The 17,532-nt window shown below is 46.3% G+C and overlaps 1 protein-coding gene across 1 annotated transcript in view; it reads right to left on the bottom strand.

The window, feature by feature from the left end:
- The window catches only part of Ablim3 (actin binding LIM protein family member 3), a 104,910-nt gene that overhangs the window by 39,048 nt on the left and 48,330 nt on the right, over positions 1–17,532 (bottom strand). Inside the window, exons 5-7 of the mRNA XM_035438720.1 lie at positions 10,580–10,706; positions 6,368–6,461; positions 265–352 (exon numbers count right to left, since the gene is read on the bottom strand). Of these exons, the coding sequence (XP_035294611.1) occupies positions 265–352; positions 6,368–6,461; positions 10,580–10,706 (309 nt within the window). The remainder of the gene's footprint in view (positions 1–264; positions 353–6,367; positions 6,462–10,579; positions 10,707–17,532) is intronic.

Genomic DNA, 17,532 nt, shown 5'->3' with positions numbered 1-17,532 from the left:
GTGGAGCCAGAGGAATTTGCTGAGAGTATTGCCAGGGAAGCAGGCCAGTGGAGCAGCCGGTGCAGGCACACAGGGATGGAAGGCAGATTACATGTCACTTCATATTAGTCACTCCGGCAACTTTCCTCATCCACCCAGAGAGGAGAGAATTAATTGCAATCTTGAATACAAGCCAACAGCAGTGATAACATTGAAATGGAAAGAGGTTATCTCTTTTCCAGCCATGAGCCTATCAGAATGCCTTTGAGGGTCAGATTTGCTTACCTGTGAGATACATCTCCTCCCCTTCAGTGAACATCTGGTGGCAGCGTACACATCTGGCACAGGTGGGGTGGTAGTGTTTCCCTCCTGCCTGTGGAAATCAGGATACCAAGCAGAATATCAGAACTGAGGCTACTGTCCAATAGGAGCTGGTGGGGGAACACTTCCTTGGTATGTTGGTGGTGTTGATGTCGCTTTCCATGGCCCTGTGGTTGGTTGGGAAGCTGCCTAGGGGCATCCACAGCCATGCAGGAGTCTACCCAGATAGCTTGGTAATTTCTAGATGGGTCCTGACAGAAGCTCAGGGGATTTGCCTGGACATGTACAGGGCAGTCAGAGGCCACTAATCCCCATCTCCTCATTGCCCACAAGGAAATGTTGCTTTGAGGACTGCCAGCATGAGCCCAAGTGTGGGGGCCCCTAACATGAGTAATAATGAAGGTCACTACTAAGTACTACAATATGAACTTGAGATTTCATAACATTGTCCCAGGATAATGAAAGAGGAGAGAAGAGAAGAGAAGAGAGGGATGGACACACTGAGATAGATAGATAGATAGATAGATAGATAGAGACAGAGGCATCCTATTTTCATCCCTGTTTGAATTCTGATTTCACCAAGGAAAACAAACCAGTTTAGCGCCCATGCATCTGTAGCATTATTTAAAACACACTCATCTAAGAATAAGAACAAGCATGAGGCTTAGAGTCTTCGCAAACAAGAAAATTTGGCTAGAACGACATTCATTTTGGGTCGTCTTCAATTGGCAAATGACTCTGTTATGTTGTACCAGTTGTCTGTTAAGTGAGTCAACTTAAAGGCAGATTAAAGTATTAGGTAAGGCTGAGTGCATAAGGTTTACAAACATGGCAAAATTTATGAGAATATCTTAAGAGGGACAGTTTTTTTTTTAATGGGCTCAGTGTATAAATTATGTTATGTGAGAAGCAGGACCTGCTGGGGAGCTCCTAAGGCCCAGGCTAGATGGCTGCACCTGGATCTTTCAGCCTGAGCCTGGTTATTCTAACCTGGCTTTGATGACTCCATTTCTTTTTCTCCTTTTCTTCCCTACCATTATTTCATTTAAAAATGGAAATGAGTGCAAGTCTTTCTTGGGGGAAGAAATGGTTTTTGAGAAGGTTGTGTTTGAAGATCTCCCTGAAAACAGGTAGCAGTGTCAGCCCCTCCCTCCCCTCTCGCCTCACTTCTGCATCAGATGCTAGAATCTTATCCCAGAAGACCTGATGGGTAAGGACCCTTTGACGACAGACCTAGAATTTTCGAATGGGAGGAGTAGCACAGACTCTGGGATGGAAGGTGAAGCATGTTTTGAATGAATTTTTTCCTTATCAGGACAGGTGTTTTTAGGGGAGGGATGAGGTAAATGGATGACGATTGGGGGCCACGAAATTCATTTCTCTAATCCATTACTTGGTCTGACGTTAGTTCTAAAATCACAACTGTGTAAAGAAATCTTATTTCCAAACAATCTTAGGGGTGGGGTTCTTGGGATCGGCTTGTCTGTTTTGGAGAAACTCTTTTATCTCAAAACTCTGCAAGAATGTGCAAAGGGCAGATTCTTACAAAAGAAAAATAATCTTCAATGTCCCTTTTCTCCATTCTTGGTTGTTTATGTGGCTCCCACCAGTGAGAAAATGTCCTTGTTGTCAACCGAGTAAGCTGTGTTCAAACTTTAGGAAGAGCCTGCTGTTTTTCCAAGCAAGGAAGTCGTGGGACTGATTCTCTCGTACCATGACAAGGATAATCAGCTTAATTAGTAGCCTCTACTGTGTCTCTTTATCATTTCAATTATAGGGCCTTTTTTTGGCCCTGATTTTCCCCCCATCATGGCAACAGTGGCTCCGCAATACTGAAGTGCACATCTTCTTAAATGTCACACCCCGCCACCCTGCCCCCCATGAAAGAGACCTCATGCCTGTCTCAGCAACCTTGGTCCTGGATGGCTTAGAAAACAATGGGAGAGAAGGGAGGCTGCCAGGGCAGCCTTCACCCAGTATAAGGGGACCAAGGCTGAGAGATGCAAGGAGCCATTTAACTCACTAACAAACTGAAGTCAAGAAAGCAGTGAAGAAAAGTAGCAGAGAGTTGGTGCCCCAAAGGAGGCCATGCTAGAGAGCACTGAGGATGGCAGCCATGGTCTGAAGTGGAGACGGAGCAGGCTGTGGTTCTTTCTGCTGAGGACACAGGAAGGATGGGACTGACATTCAGCATACTGAGTTCTGTTCCCAGAGAAGGAGTCATGAGATGGCCTCAGAAGAGAATGGGAATGTTGAGATGAGAAGCAAGGAAATAGTTTTAAGTGTCTGCAGGATACTGAGAATGTGCTGGTCCTGTACTGGGCAACTGCTTAGCCAGCATCCTTGCCCATCTTCCAGAAATAGCACTAAGCTTTTGCTCAGTTGGACCACCTGCTATCAGGCCATATGGTTTTATTGTGTTAGCCCCACCAATAAGCTGATTCTAACTCTATGGGCACAGTGGGTTCAGGCATGGGCCTGAAGTTATCCAGAGAGCCCCCAGATGTTTGCTGAATCATTAAGAAAGAACAGTTTGTTATCCACCATGGATGTGGTTGATACAACACAAGCCTGAGAAACTGGTGTCCAGTACCCTAACCACAAAGCAGAATCCTTTTCAGAATAAAGGCAATGCAGAAGAATGTGGAGCTACGATGGTCAAAGATTCAAGTGATCTTAATCAGCCTCATTCTTCAGCTGTGCCCAAAGCCAGAATGATGCCCACACTCTTATTATGGGAATGGATACATGTCCTTTTCAGCCCCCATGATTTGAGTGTAGCCTCTGCCTTCCAACTAAACAAAGTCCTGCTTAACATATCCATTAAAAAACGAAATGACAGTCTTCACTATTGACAAAGACTGACCTGGAAGTAAGTTGCTTAAGGTTTCTTGGCTAGATGTGCTAAAATTAGAATTCAAATCCATGATTTTTTTTTCTCCTGACCCCTGAGAATCTGAGAGCCTTAGGCACCACTGTGGGATCCAGAAGCCTGGAGTCCCAGACTCCATCTCTGTTGCTGACCTTGGAGAGGCACCACTTGTCTTGGGTCTCTTTTTTTTTTTTCATCTGTAAAACAAGAAGGCTGGGATAGCTAACTGCTAAATGTCTTTCCCAGCTCAAAGTAGAAGTGTCAGTCAGTCTAACATGCTGAAGGAGCTGGTACAAATGTGGTCCCTGGGAACCCAGTCACAGCAGCCGTGAAGGACGAGGCTGCCACACTGCGAAAACAATAGCATTGCTTGAGAAAAAGCAGCCACTAGAAAACCTTGTCAGCTGCAGCCTAGTGTGCATCAAGATTCTTCTCTTGAAAGAAAACCCAGTTTTGGAGGACTCCACCCCACTGGCATCCACAACTTGCTGGATGCTTCGTCTTCAGTTATGCAGAAGCAGTCAGCAATTCCTATTTAAGGCAAATTTCAGCCCATGCACGAGCCTTTCCCAGCCCCCTTATCCCTTAACTTTTCTACATTTTGACCAACATTCCTATATAAGGCAAACTTTCACTACATGCACCAGTCTTTCCCAGCCCCCTTATCCCTTAACTTCGCTACATTTTGAGCAACATTCTAACTGACCTGCCAATGTTTCCCCGAAACTCCATCTTTTCCATTGTTCTCAGCCTTCCTCTCACATCCTGTGTGCACATGCACACAGTCCTACATGTGGGTTCAGGTTCATGCATGTGCACAGCTTGTGAAGGTCTTAGCTATCATTCCTCAAGAGCCATCCATCTAAAAATATTTTTATGTGTATGAATACTTTGCCTTCATGTATGTTTGTGCATCATTTTCAGGCCTGGTGCCCACAGAGGCCAGAAGAAGGCACCAGATTCCCTGGAACTGGAGTTACAGACAGTTGTGAGTTGCTGTGAATCAAACCTGGATCCTCTGGAAGAGCAGCCAGTGCTCTTCATTGGAACCATCTCACCAACCCCTTCACTTTGATTTTGGAGACAGGGTCTCTCTCTGGCTTGAAACCTGCCAAGTAGGCTAGGCTGGTTGACCAGTGAACCCCAAGGACCTGCCTGTTTTTTGCTTCTCTGGCACTGGGACTGTAGGTATGAACCATCGCACCTGACTTTTTACTACATGCTCTGGGGATCAAACTCATGTCCTTAACGTTTCGAAGGCAAACACCTTACCACCTGAGCCATCTCTCTAACCCTCCTCCTCTATCCTTGATTATCTCTCATCTTCTTATAATAACTCTTACCTCTTTGTGCCACCCGCAGGCAACCACTTCCCACTGCTAGTGCTAGCCCTTTTCCAGTCTGTCCATCTCTCTCCCCTGTCTTGGAAAAGCTGCCTATTCTTATTGTACTACTACTCATTTCTGAGTGCTAGGCTTCTCCAGATCTCGGCTTTGTTTCTGGGCTTTAATCTATGTTCCTGTGTGTCCTCTTGAAACCTTCCTGGGATTTCAATCACAACCCATCTCAAATGCTCTCCACGATTCTGCCTGGATCACCTGGCTTCTTTTACATCTCCAGTTCCACGGATGCCAGACTCAGCTCCTTGTCACCCAGACTCAACACTTTGGTACAACTTTGGCTTCTTCTTCCTCAGTCCCCAAATTCTCAAGTTTCCCCACAGTGGCCGAGCTATTGAATTTCTACTTCCATGAAGCTGGAGACAAAGGTGGTTGCCCTTGGTACACAGTGGCTCCCTGATGGCTTCTCTTCTAGTTTCCTTCTGCGAACACCATGCTACCTTCTCTGAGGTGCAGCTCTAGTCAGGTTACTCCTGTTCAGTCTCTCCACAATTCCCCAGTGCCCGGTGAATAATACATAGACTCTTTATTCTTGTACCCCACACCCTTGGAAACCTGGGCCCACCAACCTTTCCTGTATGCCTTCCTTTCCCTCTGCTCGGCACTCTTCACTGGTCCTTAGAGATGTTTAATCATTTAGTAACTCACAGCATCTGTTTATCTGATTTTCTCCAACTCCCTGCAGTTAATTTCCCATATCACATCCAGTGCAGTTTTTAAAAACATGCAATCTTATCATGCTGCTCCAAAAGCTTTCCCTTAAACTTACTATAAAACCAAAGCTCTTAAACAAGATGTACACAGTCCCATGAAATAGGCCCTCTGTGACACACTTTGTATTCCCACCCTCAATTTTCAAGGTCATGTTGGCCTTTCTCCCTGTTCTGTCCCCTAGCTTTTCATACACTGACCTCATCATCCTCAGGGCTCTGCTTCAGTGCATTCCCTTACACAGGCCTGACCTGATTGCTATGCTCACCTGCTGAGCCCACATGCGACTGTAGAATCTTTTTCAACTTAGTCCTCATGGTAACCCTAAGCAACTGGCAGTACCAATAATTCTGCCTACAGTAGCTGAAGCAGCCTGCCATTCTTTAGCCACTGTCAGATGCAAATCTGAGGCTTACAGATGCAAAAATCATCACCCCAAACAGGAGTATGAATCAGCAGTAGAGAGATGCCACAACTCAATTGTCTCCATCCGTAGGGCATTCTTTTTCCTTTATGCTGAGCTCTTCAAGGTAGATAGCCCCAAAGTATGGGCAGGTAGCATCTAGCCTCACAGAGTGTGGAAAGAAAGGCTAGGAAGGCCAAGGACTCAGCAAGGGGCTGTAGGTTGTCTGTCACTGGCAGAGAGAGCTGTGCATCAGAGGCTCAGGAGAGCTGTTGCCATGGCGATGGACCAGCCAAGGAAGGGCTTAGAGAGCAAGCTGCTAGACGAAGCTGGTTTTTACATCAGCACATTCCCAAACAGTTAAAACATAAAAAGGGCTTCCATCCTGAGGCAGAGCCAGGAGGAAAATCCTAATGGTTACTCCTTAGAAAGCTGTCAGAGTCTGAATCCAAAGGAGCAACTGATTTTCCCAGCACAGCGGGTTTTGAACCAAGAATTATTTTGTCCACATTCTATTTTTGGGGTGCTCAGATCTTGGCAAGGTTATTTGGTCAGGGACTTGCTAGCTGACTCTGGGAGATTGAAGCAATGGGAGAAAGGGCACGGTGTGACTTTCTCTTCCTCGGTGATAACTTTTTGGAATCACATCCTGCTCACACATGGGTACTCAGCCTCACTCACCTCCAAGACCCTGCCACTGATGTACCGGTCACACGTCTCACATTTGATGCCAAACTGGGCATGGTAGTCAGACTCGCAGTAGGGAACACCATCCCTGCAAGAGGAAGTCCACATAGGAGGAGGAAGTTAATAGAGTGGGGACAGTGTCCTTGGCCAAGACTGGGAGCTTGGGAATGCTTTTCAAAATTAAACTGCCCCTCAGTTCTACAGGTAAAGAGAATTCGTAAGAATCTGCATTTGATGAGGTCCCTAGGCACTGATGGAGTCACTTATCTGGGCTGTCATTTTGGGTATCTTCTTTTTTCCCTTCCCCTCTCCCATGAATTATCATGACCCGCCTGCTTCCCTTTTCCCAAAGGGCTCTTTTGAAAAATTATTTAAGACACATTTTTTTTCCTGTAGAAAATACAATGCGTGCGCATGGTACAACATTCTCAAGGCACAAGGGAATGTTTCTCCTTTCCTTATAGTTCATCTCAGTTTCCCCTCCAGGGTATGATAATGTGATCAGTTTCTTACAGACCCTTAAGAGTTCCTCCTTTAACCAACAATTTTATCCATAACTGAGCTGATGGACCAGTACCTAACAAGAAGTCTCCCATGAGCACTGTTTATATGCTGTGTCTCTCCAGAGCTTGAACTCGGTGGACAGAAGTCAGATTGCCAGGGGTTATTCTTTTGAATTATTTATTTATTATTATTATCAGTGTGTGTGTGTGTGTGTGTGTGTGTGTGTGTGCATATATGTATGTGTGTGCATATGCGTGTGTGTAGGGAACACCGTAACCACACCTGCTAGGGGCTGGCTACAGGTATGCCTGACCACGCCTCTGAGGGCGTGGTCAGGGTAATATAGGGAAGGTTTAAGAGTGAGGGGTGAGCAAGTGGAACTCCCTTCTTCCTTCTCATCTTCGGCTTGCTGTACTTACTCCTGCCTTGCTGGCTGGCTAGGTCGCTCTATAAGTAAGGCTTCTCCCTAATAAATACCCTTATATCTTTGCCTGACTCTGTACTGGTAATTCCCACATTACGTGTGTGTGTGTGTGTGTGTGTGTGTGTGTGTGTGTGTGTGTGTGTGTGAACCTATAGTAGGCATGCAGATGTCACAGGGTAACTGTGGAGTTGATTCTCTCTTTCCACTTTTACATGAGTTCCAGGGACCAACCTTCAGATTGAGTTCAGATGCCAGTCCTGTGTGGTAAGTATCTATCCACTGAGTTATCTCCCTAGCCCTGCTATGGCTTATTATACTATTCTCTCGTGCTAATAGCTGGCATTGCTTGCTTTGATAATGATGCACATGGATCACTTCATTTGCTGGTTATGGCAGCCCAGGGAGGTAGGCACTATTAATTTCTTAGTGTGTGAATGAGCAAGTCCTAGCATGGAATGGTAAGTTACTTTCCTGGTCACCCAGGACCTGCTTACACTTGAGGCTCAAACCCAGGTGGTCTGGCTTCTCCCCACCTTTTCATGAAAATCAAAGGAGGTGGGCTCACTGTATGCTAGGGATTAGCCAGGCACTGACATCCCCACATTGGCTGTGAGTGTCCTCAAGGAGACTGTTGCCCCACTTTTGGGTGTAAGGTTACATGGCTCAGACACAGAGTGGTCTAAAGAGCAGGTGGGCTATTTATCTGTCTCCACCTAGAGCTCTACATGGGAATGAGGTGGTTAGCATCATCTGAAGTTAAAACAGAACTTGTCTGTGAACCCAGGAAACCACTCTGACTCTTTCAACTTCTTTGACCTCTAACCAAGTTGTTACTCTGTGGACGTAAGTGTGCATAACTGTGCAAAGAAAATAAGATTGTCATCTGGGCAAAGATGCCAGAACAGCCTCACTTGGATTTCTGGGTTGGGGACACCTTAGGGAATTGGAAATATATCTGATTATAAACAGAGGCAGATGGGAAAGGGCACATTTATGGTGTCCTTATTAGATATGGAACACAGAGCTCCAGAGTCATCTTATTAACCCTGTTTTCACAAATGAGCAAAGTCAGACTAAGAGCTGTTGAGTCCGTGGCCAAGGTCACACATGCAGAAAGATTTCTGCCTTGAGCATCTATAATGGCTTCCTGACTCCACCACTTTGCTGCAGCAGGTGAGGGGCCCCGAGCCAGACTCCAGACACCCAGGGAGGTAGGTAGTCTAGGCTGGGGTTCCAGGGTTCTGTGCAAGTCCTTACTGCCCCAGAGAATTCTAACTTAGGACCAACAGTTTGTGGCTGGTGACTTCCCATAGACATTCTTTACCCAGCACAATTAGATAGGAATGCCTAACACCTACTGACATGGCATCTAGGGCTCTTAGTGACTCAGCTTCAGGGCACCTCTGCATCCTGGCACTCTGCTTCACATACTTTTAACCCATGCCTACCTTACTGTCCTGGACGGGGTAGGATTCTGCCTCCAAGCTTTCTTTGTATTTTGACTCTTACCCACTCTTTCAAGGCCCAGCTCAAACCTTCCACAAGGCTCTCGCAGACTGTGGATTGCAGCTAGTTAGAAGGGACCCTTCCTTTCTCTGACTATCCACCTTGGACACAGGTACCTGGCTGTGTTTGTCAAGCAGCTATTTCATCTTCCAGGACTTTTCCTTTGGAGGTCATTCTTTCCTACTTCAGCTTTCTAAGCTGCCTTTGGGTTGGGGCTTCCTGGTTAGTGTTTGAGCAGGAATGGACAGGTGAAGCAAGGCAGCTAACTCAGAAGTAGCCCGGGACTCCTGCGGCAGCCTTTGCAGAAAGGCCTCTCTTTTTCTAGGCTAGCTAAACAGATGATCTAAACCCAGGCACCCTTGGTGATTTTCTTTGCTACTTCATCTGCCTGGGGATAAATCTGATAGAGAAGAAAGCAGAGGAGTGAGGGAAGGAAGGAGAGAGAGAGAAAAAGGGAGTAGGGGAGGAGAGAAACTCAGAAGTGCTGAAGACATCTTTAAGAAGCTAGAGTTACCTATGGCCTTCCCATGTCTGAACCAAACGACTCCAACTGTTGCTTTCAGTGTGTTGCACTGGGCTTTCGGACACCCACGAGTGACTCATAACCCACAGGCTCTTTCCTCTGGTGTCCTAATTCTTCCTGTCCACAGCTTGTGTCCCTTATTGAATGTGTCTCCACCGCCAAGACCATGTGTTCGGTAGCTCTACAAGCTCACACCCCCTGGCTTTGGGCCAGTTGTGGGGCAGAAGAAGTATCTGGGATCAGAAAGTGTCAAGTGCTGAGGGTCGTTGCTCACAGTTGCCTTTGGGGATGTGAATATGTATGTGTTGTCACTATTGCTGAAGCCTGAATAGCACTTGTCCAAAGCTGCTGTGTCCAAGTCCCTGAGGTTGAGTCCTCTTGCCTGAAAATTTTATTTATTTACCATCTCCTCCTATCTTTATTAAATCCATGAAATAACTGTTATCTACTTCTGGTCAGGCTTTGTCTTAAACACCAAGGATACAGCAGTAACTAAATCAAAGTCCCTGTCCAAGAAGGGACAGTGAGCAAAACTGTCACTCTGCAAGTTGCTTTCTCCTTTGAGCACCTGTACCATGAGAGGTGTTTCTGTTTTTCTTCTCTTTTCTTTCTTTCTTTCTTTCTTTCTTTCTTTCTTTCTTTCTTTCTTTCTTTCTTTCTTTCTTTTTTGATAGGGTCTCTCTGTTATAGCTCTGGCTGTCCTGGAACTCACTGTGTAGACTAGGCTGGCCTTGAACTCACAGAGATCTACCTGTCTCTGCCTCTTAGTGCAGGGATTAAAAGTGTGTGCCACACCTGACCATTGGAGGTCTATTGTCATAGTCCATCCAAAGCTGTTGGTTAGTTCTTTGTGCATAGTAAAAGCTCAGTAAATGGTAAAACATTCAAAACATACACATTATTATAACATACATGCTATTATATATAATTATAAATGCTGGAAGCCTGTGTAAGAAACAGCAGTCTGAGGGTAGTAATGGAGGAATGGAGGTGGGGAGTGATGGTGTGAAGCCACTCTGAGTTGGAGGCATATGGAAGGAAGGGAAGGAGCCACAGGTGAAGACCACTAGAGCATCATGGGAGATGACACAACATGGGAAGCCCTGAAGGTAGAAAGTGACTGGGAGGGTGGCCATTGTGTGGCTTCCATGGATGTGATAAGGGTTATGCTGGAGAGGACAGTGGGACAGGCCATGCAGGATGCAGAGGCCCAGGTAGCCCAGGCTGGGAGAGGGAGAGAGACACTCACTTGCTAATGTACTCCCCTGTGAGGATGACACTGCAGGTCTGGCATTTGAAACAGCTGACATGCCACTGCTTGTCCAGTGCCAGGAGTGACTGGCCATGTTTAATCTCCTCTTTGCACCCAGCACAGTCTGAAAAGACAAAAGTAAGTAGAACATCTTGGGTCCCTTCAACTTCCTGCCATCATCCCATGCCAAGAGAACCCATCCCTGAATGCCACTTTTTCCCACAGGTGGCCACTCTGGTGCTGCCAGTACCCAGGGACCCTACCAGGAAGAGGAAAGGTTGCCAGATCTCTGGCCTGTGGACAAAGGACCATGGAGTGAGAGGTAAGGAACGAGCTCCCCTGCTGTTCACCATAACCACTATTTGTCCAAGATCATTCTCCCTTTCATCACCCCAGTGCCTGACATACTTGCTCCACCTAGGAGCTTGAGCATGCATCATCACAGCCCCCATCTAGACCATGGAATTTCATCATGCTCTCTTCATGGTAGAATTTGAGAAGCCCCGTTTCTGAAGATAGGCTGCATCTCTCCATTCTTCTTTAGGAAGGACTACACAGTGGTTCCTCTTCTTGGTCTACTTGACTGGATTTAGAATCCCATGGAGGCACACATTTAGATGTGAGGGTATTTCTATGCTGCCCCTAGTGTGACTGCCACCACCCTGTGGGCTGGGATCCTGGACTGTATAAGGAAGAGAAAAGGAGAAAGCTAGCTGTCCCCGTGCCTGCATTCTCTTTTCCTGCTGTTTGGTCTGCTGAGATGTGAGTGGGCGCCCTCTGCCACAGCTGTGACTGGCTCCTGCTGCTGTCTCTCCCTGCCATGATGGACTATATTCTCTGGTCCATGAGCCAAAAGAAATCTTTCCTTATTAAATGGCTACTTGCAAAGTATTTGACCACAACAAGGAAAGAAAGTAACCAGTGAAAGGCCATTCTTGTGTTTTGTGCTAAATCTATTTTCTTGCCTAGCCTGGTGGGACACTGAGTGGGGGACTCAAAAGATATTGGCTGAAGAAAACATGAATGACTGGATCTCACAGTGCTTAGGCAAAGGGGTGAATTTACCATGCTCATATTTCCCTACCACTGAACTATTAGAGTCTGAAAAGACTGTCCCAAATCAGAAATATATTTTTGCTCCCTGTCACTGTTACCCTGGAACCAGAGCTGGGCCAGAAAGTAGGTTGGAGCCCAGTGGTCCTTTCTGTCTATTGTTCAATGAATGTAGAGAGGGGTGGGAGGGGCAGGAAATGGAGCCCGCATCCAAGGTCCTTGGGAAATCCTGTGAATTCATGATGGTGTCCAAGAAGAGGAAAAGACACTGAGTTTTATCTTCCTCCTTATTGGCATCACACACACACACACACACACACACACACACACACACACACACACACACACACACACACACACACACGGGAACCTATGAGGAGAACCCCATATAGACTTGGGTGAGCCTGGCTGGACAGTCCTTAATCTGGTCCTGAAGAGGAGATGGTGTGTCTAGGAAGGGTGGTGTGTTTAGAAGGCTGTGGGGAGCATCTGGGACTTGATGACCCATTTGTAGAGTCAGTTCCTACAGTATCTAATACTTGGCTGCCAAGCACCTTTCTAACAACATTCCTGATATAATCTGGGGCAGGAAGGTCTTCAACTGCAAAATGCTTTAAGCCTTCAGATAGGCTAGAGAACAAGGAGCGTGGAGATTTATCTCTTTCCCTTTCACTTTTCTGGAATCAGTATATAAGTCTCCCTGTAGCCTCCCTTTCCCCCTTTAGGAACCCATGCTTGGGTTCCCATCATCTGTCTGGTCCAGCTGATCTGTCAGGTATGTACCTGAGAGGACTGAGGAAAGAAATAGGCAAGAGACAAGAGATAGGAGTCTGGGGGACACCTGATGAACTTGATTCTTGTCTGTATTCTTTCCTCAATTCACACTCCCCTTCTCAGATATGAACCCAGATTCTCTGCGGGCCCAGACAGATGGCCTTAAAAGTGGGGCCCAGACAGATGCTGCCCAACATTGGGAGCCACAGCCCCCTAAAATAAAGTAGCAGGTTTCAAAATAGCAGGCTTTGGCAGGTCAGGTGCTTCCTCTGTGTATAGACAGACAGCATTGGGTCAATTTTCTAGATCACAAATATGACACTTGTGTTTCTGTGGCTCCCTAAGAGGATTTAACAATTATAGAGGAGCTCCCAAGTTCACAGAGCACTTGACCAAGTGTCCCAGCCAGGACAGGAATCTACGAAATTTTTCACAGGTGGTGCCTGTTTCATGCTTTATCACACACCAAAGGCTTAGCCCTTCTTGAGTTTGTGCTGTGTTTGGACAGGCATGACTGTCAAGAATGTCTTCCTTCTGTGGAGCTAGGGCCTGACCCTGTCACTTCTATTCTTATGTATCCATGAACAATCTTCTCATTCCCTTCACGATGGTTCCTTCAGATAACTAAAGGCAACTGTGGTCTGTCTCTCCCTCGCTCTTCATGTTTTACATTTCACTTGATATGGTCATCCACATTCACTTGGGAACTCAATGTGGCAGGCATCAGGTTAGCCATTAACAAAACTCTGACTCTTCAATAAGGCTTCCTTGGAGGCTGGCTGTTTGCAGAAATGGCCAAATTCTAGTAAAGGTACCATCTCTCCCAGTGATAAGGGCACACCTGAGATTGATTTAGCACTCTGAGGTGCATACAGTTAGGAACTGGTGGAGTGGAGTCGTTGGAGTGAGTGGTGAGAAGGTGGCCCAGGGAAGAGTTATCTCCAGCCTCACTCTTCTCAATGTCTTCCCTACAACCAGGTCAGTATAACCAACGCAGGCCTCACATAAGTGGTTGTTCTATTTCACATTCTTGTGTTTTTCACCCACATTCCGTGTGTTGCCAAATGTCTGATCTGAAGCATGAGTAATTCTCCTTTGTAGGGAAACCCTGCTTATCCTTTTGAGGATTCTGGTATGCCCTTTATTTGTGGCTTTTCTTTTCATGTTAGTCTGCTGGCCTTCCATTGTACTGGCTTCTTGTTTCCTGGGATTTTTCCTTCCTTTCCCTTCTTTCACTCTTGTCCACTGGTGGGCATACTTCTCTGAGAGCCCGTGGGTCTGGTGCCATAGGCAGGGTTGAAAGAGTCACTCCCCATACCTGGTGTTTTGCTGAGCCAGTTGTCCACTCCTTTCATATGCCTCTCTATTCCAAAATTACAGTCTTCAGCTGGTGGAAATCACAGAGCCCCACTTGTTCCTCTCAAACCTCTCACTTTATTATCGAAGCCTCTAGAGATCCCATGCAGCCATTTTTAGTATAGTCCCCTACATCATCATTCCATTTAGGTCAGCAAAAGTAAGTGGGCTCTGTGAGGCATAGCGAGTTACTCACCTTGCTTTAAGCAGGTAGCCTAGGAAGTCAGAGCCTTTCCAATTAGAAAGACATACTCTTGATAGATCACATTAAGGGAGTAGTCTCAGAGCCAGATCTCATTGCCTTAACATCAGTGCCACCTTGGAAAAGCCCTTTATGATCTTCAAGACTCAGTTTTCTTACTTATAAAACAATTACTCTAATTGCCTTCACAGACTTGTAATGGTTAAATGAGACATTAACTGTTCATTTATTGCAATACATGACAATAGAATAAATGCTAGAAGCGATGATGTTCATACACATGATGGTGGATTAGTGGTGATGGAGGAGTTGCTAGTGATGGTACCTGTGCTATTGATGGCAATGACCATGATGGTGATGACTGTGGTGATGGTGATGACTGTGGTGGTGATGACTGTGGTGATGGTGATGACTGTGGTGGTGATGGTGATGACTGTGGTGGTGATGACTGTGGTGATGGTGATGACTGTGGTGGTGATGGTGATGACTGTGGTGGTGATGGTGATGACTGTGGTGATGGTGATGATTGTGGTGGTGATGACTGTGGTGATGGTGATGATTGTGGTGGTGATGACTGTGGTGGTGATGGTGATGACTATGGTGATGGTGATGGTGATGACTATGGTGATGGTGATGACTGTGGTGGTGATGGTGATGACTGTGGTGGTGATGGTGATGACTGTGGTGATGGTGATGACTGTGATGGTGATGACTGTGGTGATGGTGATGACTGTGGTGATGGTGATGATTGTAGTGGTGATGACTGTGGTGATGGTGATGACTGTGGTGATGGTGATGGTGATGACTATGGTGATGGTGATGACTGTGGTGGTGATGGTGATGACTGTGGTGGTGATGACTGTGATGGTGATGACTGTGGTGGTGATTACTGTGGTGATGGTGATGACTGTGGTGATGGTGATGATTGTGGTGGTGATGACTGTGGTGATGGTGATGACTGTGATGGTGATGACTGTGATGGTGATGACTGTGGTGGTGATGGTGATGACTGTGGTGATGGTGATGACTGTGGTGATGGTGATGACTGTGGTGATGGTGATAACCGTGCTGATGGTCTTGCTATTGATTCTTCTTCATGAGTTCTATGATGAGGTGTTTCTTTTTCATATGGTAACATGATTTTTCCCTCTTGACAGTTCATGACTATTTTCCTTTAAATAAACATTATTCTTGCTTTTCTAGAATATATCCTACAGAGATGAAACTTCACACTTGTATAGCTTGAGAAAAGACTGTTATTTGTCCATTTCCTTTCCCCTGGTATGTTTTTCTCCATCCTTTGGATCTGGTTTTAGTTCTCTTTATTCCTTGGGAGCTCAGGAGACATTCTGTATGCCCTCTAGTCAGGGCTCCCCTGCATTTGCGAGTGATCATCTTGGGAGAAAATACTTCAAGGAAATCTGCTCTGTGGCTCCATGGGTAGAGGCCTTTATTTCTTCCATAAGCCAAAGACCTTGGTTCCCCTGGAAATCACTCACATGCTCATTTGCTTTCTTTTTTCTCTTCTAACTTTCCCTCATCTTTCTCAGTGTTCCAATCTGCAGAGTTATGGTGGAGACATTTCAGAATATCTCTTCTAGAACTTGTGCCAGTATTATAGTTTCACTCAGTTGAGAAAGTCTGCCCCTTGAATGAGACCCCAGTGCACCGGGAGAATTAACAGTGGACTCAGAACTCTTTTCCTCAATGCTCCTTTAGTGTGCTGTCTACATTAAACTTTGGAGTAAGCCAGCCTTTCTCACTGCTGTAACCAAATAACAGAGAAAAACAACTTAAGGGAGAAAGAGTCATTTTGGCTTATGATTTTGGATGTTTCATCCCATTATGGTGAGTCATTTGCCTCTCCAGCCTAAAGGGTGATGCTGCCCACATTCAGGGTGAATCTTCCCCTTTAGTTTTTCCTCTGATTTGTATTCATTTTAAGGTGCATCTACACAGTCATGTTAACTTGATTCCTGTCCAGGAATGCAGATGCTGCTTTATACAATACCCCTGTGAGGATGCTTAGGCGTCCCGTTATTTTTTTCATAGCTGGGTAAACCAAGTCTTAGGGAGGCTACCAGACCACTTTGTCTACTGCAGAAGGTTGGCAGCCTCCCAACTCAAGCTTGCTTCCCTCTGTTCTTCACACGTGGGACCATGGGTCTCTGATCTCCAAAGAAGCATAAGCCACTGGGCTACAGCCCTTATCCCGGTCTCCAGTCTTTTTGTCATGGGGATGAGATTTCGAGGAGTTATGAAGGATGGCCATGTGCACACAGCCACCTTGAGATGAAAACTGGCCAGAGCAATAGATTGTTCTCGAGTATCATCAAGGACACTGGAGGAAGAGCCCTGAACATGGCATCCGGGGAACAGACCTGACTTCACTGCATGGAAGGGCAGGCGAGGGAGGGAGCCCATTCATCGCTTCTCTCATCAGCTCACCATGGCTAGGAAGACTGTAATGGAGCCCCTGGGAGCTGAGGGCTGCTGATGTGGAGTCTTCTTGGCTCACCCTCCTTGGTGTGATGCATCTCCAGCATGCTGACTGTGCTGGTGCCATGGCTGGCTGCCTCTGTTCCCACATAGTAATACAGCATAGGAGGCTAATGGATTTTCATTGATTCTCTTGATGGGGCCAGCCAGGGTGTCATATAACATGAAAGATCACTGGAGCTCAATGTGGCTCAGGAGACCCAGCGGGCTGGGTCTGTATGTGCTTGTGGGTGCATGCAGTCACAGCTCTACAAGGGCATCTAGGAACAGTGGTTCAAATATCTGGTCACTTGAGTGGATGGACTTCTGCAGATTAGGACTGCTCTAAGGTGCACTCTCTATCTGTACTTGCCCCTCAAATCTGTGGCTTGATAAAACACACCATTAGTACGGTATGGCGTATTCCCTTCTCAAGATTAGATGTCATGATCAATCTTAGGAACAGCTAAGGAATTACCCACAAAGCTCACACAGAATGATGACATCTGGATTCCATTCCCATGGGTGTAGGGGAAGCTGTAGTCACGCCTACTTAGGGGCTGGCTACAGGTGTGCCTGACCACGCCCTCACAAGCTTGCGAGGGCGTGGTCAGGGGGATGTAGGGTGACTGCGTTTTCGCTTTCGGTTTCTCTTTTGGGCTTGCGTACAGACTGCTGCCACGCCGGCTGGCTAGGTCACTCTGTAAGTAAGGCTTTTCCCTATTAAATACCCTTATATTTCTACCTGACTCCGTATTGGTAATTTCCAATACTATACATGGGTTCAAGATGAGATCAGAAATACGTCTTTTCACAAGCTGATGATCCACATGGCTGACACAATGGGTCCTGGAAACAGACTCCATGAGGTACCAGCACAGCCCTTGGGGTTTATTCCCAGGGCATTCCTTTAACGGCAAATGCTTAGTGGAGCTTTTAAAAATTGAGAACCGCTGGTAATAAAACACTTGATCAACCATGTTGCAGTGCCCTGGGTACATAGATTCAGGAACCCGTCTCCTCCTGGAAAAGATCTACTCCAGTAGCTGATAAGTGGCTCTGGCTATTACTGCTTATAGCTAGGTAG

Source organism: Cricetulus griseus, chromosome 2, assembly GCF_003668045.3.
Source record: "Cricetulus griseus strain 17A/GY chromosome 2, alternate assembly CriGri-PICRH-1.0, whole genome shotgun sequence".
Classification (NCBI taxonomy): domain Eukaryota; kingdom Metazoa; phylum Chordata; class Mammalia; order Rodentia; family Cricetidae; genus Cricetulus; species Cricetulus griseus.
Note: the sequence above shows the minus strand (reverse complement) of the source record. Positions and strands in the feature narration are given on the sequence as shown.